At 44.1% G+C, this 4,363-nt stretch overlaps 1 protein-coding gene across 1 annotated transcript; it reads left to right on the forward strand.

The window, feature by feature from the left end:
* Positions 1 to 210: 210 nt before the first annotated feature.
* LOC115917012 (GPN-loop GTPase 1-like) lies at positions 211 to 3,523 on the forward strand (the record flags this gene model as incomplete). Its single annotated transcript, XM_030970745.1, has 5 exons — positions 211 to 293; positions 777 to 816; positions 1,526 to 1,616; positions 2,064 to 2,171; positions 2,771 to 3,523. Coding segments are annotated over 5 exons (414 nt in total), but the record flags the coding sequence as incomplete, so codon positions are not given.
* Positions 3,524 to 4,363: the final 840 nt, after the last annotated feature.

Consider the following 4,363-nt stretch of genomic DNA (forward strand, 5'->3'; position numbering starts at 1 on the left):
AAGACGGAGGTAACAAACATGAACAGCAAGTGGACAAAGAGTTTAAAAGCGGGATGGATAGAAGCAGAAGTGGTACTGCACATTCTTGTGCCACTGTTGTGATTAAATGGCTATTGTTGGGTTTAGACTAGTAATCATTTGTTAGTTTTTTTGGGTTTTTGTTAGAGACTGGTTCAGCTTCTCTGCAGTTGTGTGTGGTTTCTCTTGCAGGTGGTCGGTGTTTCTGCGGTGCTCGGCACAGGACTGGAGGAATTTTTTACCCAGCTTTCTAAAGCTGTAGATGAATATGAGCGGTAAGGCCATAGTCAGCCCAGTGAACACTTCCTGAAGGTTCTGATTTGTAGCTCCTTTGGTTTGAAGGATTCTACACCTTCCTTAGCCAAGGTAGTTTAGGGTTTCTGATAAACTTCAAGCATCAGCATAGAAAGTGGCAGTGTAAAGGGACTATTCAGAGGTGAATTTTTGTGTTTGCTGTTGAGTGAAAAAGCAAAAGCTATCTGTGCCATTAAATATGTGAAGGAATATTTTTTCTCTAATTCTGCACTGCGATCAAGGTTTGAACTCTTGCTGTTTCAATGAAGTATGTTCACTTATTTTGCATCCATTGGTTTCAGAATCCAAATCTGGGTAAAAAGTGCTGTTAGTCCTTCTGAAATGTCTCTCAGACCTAAAAGCCTCGAGAAAACTTTTTTTGGGGTAGAAGGAAGCTGCTGAGATGATCCTTATTTAATATAAATAATGTGTGAATTCAGACTGAATGCACTCTGTCTTTTCAGAGAGTATCGTCCAGAATATGAACGCCTGAGAAAAACACTGGTAAGTGGTTTTGGCTGTTGTATGCCTGGACAGAGTATCCTGAGGTCACTTTAATGCACACAAGTGCCTTTATGTTGAGTGGATCTGACATTTCATTTACTGGTCATACTCAGTGTGGGAAAAACCCCTGTCCTGAAGAAATCTGCTATCTGCTTTTTTCCCCTAGATGTGGTGGAGCATATCTTTACAAGAATAAAGATGTTTTATAAAACACATATTGTTTGCTGCTTTAGTGCTAGTATTTAAGCTAATTGTGAGAAAATGGTTGAGAAATAGTTTTGTATCTTCCATTCAGAAGGATAGAGAGTTCCTGAAAATAAATTCTCAAGTGATTTTTTGAGGCTATCCTTGTATCTTCCTGTACCAGTGAAGTGTACTGGTTTGATTAAACAGTAACAGAGACTGATCTGCAGTGCCAGAATCAGTAGCTCTGCTCATTTTGAGTCCTGGCTGTCCAAAGGACAGTTCTCTGCAGGCACAGCTGCACTGAGTTTGGCTTCCTGATGTTTCTGAAAATGTTCTAGAAGTCTGCCATACTGGAGGGTGCTGTCTGTGTTTGTCAAAAGTTCTGTGTAGCCTTAGTTGTAATGTGAGATCTGCTCAGCGACTTGCACTCTGGCTGGGGGGCAGATGCTGGGTTTGGGTGAGGTTACTTTGCTACTGATATTTAAAATGTTCTCAGAATCCACATGTAACACTTGATCTACAGGAGGAAGCTCAAGAGAAACAAAAGAGAGAGCAGCTGGAGCACTTGTGGAAGGACATGGGCAGTGTGTGCATGCAGAGCAGCACAATGGCAGGTACCTCACCAGGAAGATCAAGCTCACTGCAGAAGTCTTCTGAAGAGTTTGTGTTGAGAAGTGCATCTCTGTTCCCACAGCAGAAGTGTGAAAGCAGCTCCATGTTAGAGGAATGGGGCTTTAGTTCCTGTGGGATTGGCCACATTTAGGTATTCCTGTCAGTCGCAGGCGGGCAGGAAACCCTGCTGTGCAGCTAAAGGAGCAGACAGTAAAAATAATGAGGGGCTTTAGAAAAGATGAAAGAGATTAGAATATGGGAGAGCTGTGCTGTTGGCTGCACTGTTCCTTACAGGTATGTGCTGATGGAGTCTGTCCTGTGTCTTTGGGATCCATGATCCAGAGTAGGTGTTAGTTGTTGTGTTTATGTGCAGATAAAAGTTGTCAATGTTAACAATGCCTTACCTTTAGCCAGCTGGTTTGTGTACAACCATTTCTTTTCCCCTCAAGGACCTGATGATGCTTCTGCAATGAGTCCCTCTGAGCTAATCCTTACACGAGGAACTCTCAATGAAGAGGAAGAGAGGGAGAGCGATACTGACGACATTGACCATGAAGGTAAGGGAATGAGGTCTGAAACTGCCCATCCAGTCAGGAAATGCCCTCTGCATTTCACTACCTGGGTGGACTGTAAAGAGAGCCTAGAAAGCAAGCACACACTCAGTCACCTAAATACATGTGTCAGAATCCATAGCAGAAGGCCAGCTGCAATGTTTGGTCAGTGCTATCACTCTCCAGCCTCTGGGAGAGTTCAATTGTAAGTTTTCAATGTAAATAATTAATAGGTGTTAGCACACATAAAGCAGAGAGCTTGTTAGGCTTGAGGCATGCAGTGACCTCTGAACCTGATTGATGCCCAGCTGTTCTATCATCTCCTTCACCTTACTTACAGTTTCTGCCCTGGCTGTGGCTTTTGCTGTGACTAAGGTCTCGGAGCAATCTCCTAAGTCCTTGGAGGGTGATTTTTCTCTTCTATAGCTCACAGACTTAATCTTCTTTCTTTTCCTGTTCCATTGGTGTGCTGGATCACTTCTTTCCTTTGCCCTGTAATGTAGTTGAAGATCCAGCGGATGTTTTATGTTGTTCTGACTATCCTGACTCTAGCTTTGATCAGTAACAGAGGTAGAATAGTGCTGAACTGTCGTTTCTTCCCCCAGTGACTGAGGAGAGTCATGAAGAACCAGCCTTCAGAAACTTCATGCAAGACATGCGGATGAAATGCCAGAGAAAAAGCAACCTGAATGAATGAGACCTTCACAAACAGAAGGTTTGGAAGGACCAGCATAAAGAAACTTGCATGGAGCCATGCATGAAGACTTTTATTTGTGAACTGCTTCCTCTGATAGATTTTTATTTCTCTTTCTGCAGTAACTGTTGGTTATGTGAGTTAAAGATCTTGGAGCCAACTGACTGCACAGTTTGCCATCTGCCACTGTGGCTTCCTGAAGCTGAGGGAATCAGATAGCAGTTTGTTTTCCTCCAGATTCTTCAGATCTATCTGTTGAGAGCTTAGATGTTGAGCTCTGGCAGCATTAGTGCCTGCAGCACTAACTGGTCCCCAGAACGTGTTCCATTCGCATGTGCAGCCAGGTGTCTGCTGCAGCCAGGGCACAAGTGATGCTGTACTGAACTTTATCAGTGTACTTACTGTTTGATGGTTTGGTTTCTATTAAATATATTTTACGTACTAACAAATGGGTGATAATAACAGAAGGAAATTTCATTTTAAGCACTGTTCTAAAGTGAGATTTTTTCCCTGTGCTTGCAGCCCATCTGTATGGATGTGCAGCAAATGCTTCTTAATTACATTGTACAGACATGGTACAGATGCCTCCCAGGAAAATCCTGAGCAAAGAAAGTTCCCAGGAAAGTAATAAAAAGTCTCTAGCTTGATTTGGCTGAAAACAGAAGTGCACATGGTTATGTACTGGCTGCATCTGTCCCTAGGTTGCTTAAAGCAGAGGCATTTCCATACATGAGTGCTGACCTGGAGTACAGACAAGTGCTTAGAGGCTGGCTAATACTTACTTTTCACGGTAGGCATTTGCAGTTTAGCAGTCTGGACTCTGAATCTTTGAGGTTTTCTCCTCCACACAAAGGGGTGGCTTCACTGGGTAGGTCTCTTGAGTGCAAGTCTGGCACAGGTTAGCTAGCACCAATCCCAAATCGCCAGTGTGGAATACCACCCCTGCTTTAATTTATAAATCACTGCTTCTTTTAGTGGATAAACCCTTCAATTTTACTTCAATTTCACCAAGTTCCGAACTGTGGCCACTGTGTCCGTGGTGGAATTCTGTGTATGGTCCTATGGAATGTTCACAAAGAACCACCCCTGCGACTGTAGCCCAAGGGGTGACCTCGTCCCAACACCTCCAGCTGTGTCAGTGAGTCCTGACTGTGCCCATGCTGACCCATAACAGGGTCTGCTGCCTTGGGGAGTATCCCCAAAGTGCCACCAAGAGAGGAGCTCCTAATGGGCACAGTGTCCTGGGACTCAGGGGAAAATAAGGGGTTTCAGTCTTCAGCACCTCACACTCCATCAGCATTGATAGCAAACGGCTCCAGCCTCAGCAGGACACAGTCACATTTTACAGGTCCTGGTCTCACCTCAGCCTTGCCAAGGGACAGTCAGAGAGGGAGAGGGAAGGAAACAGGTCTGGACGGACAGCCTGCTCCCAGAAAATTATCCTAACCCTTACAGCACTAAATAGAGCTGTAAGAACTTCACAAAACATTAATTTCCCTGCAGA

Source organism: Camarhynchus parvulus, unplaced genomic scaffold (assembly GCF_901933205.1).
Source record: "Camarhynchus parvulus unplaced genomic scaffold, STF_HiC, whole genome shotgun sequence".
In the NCBI taxonomy this organism is placed as follows: domain Eukaryota; kingdom Metazoa; phylum Chordata; class Aves; order Passeriformes; family Thraupidae; genus Camarhynchus; species Camarhynchus parvulus.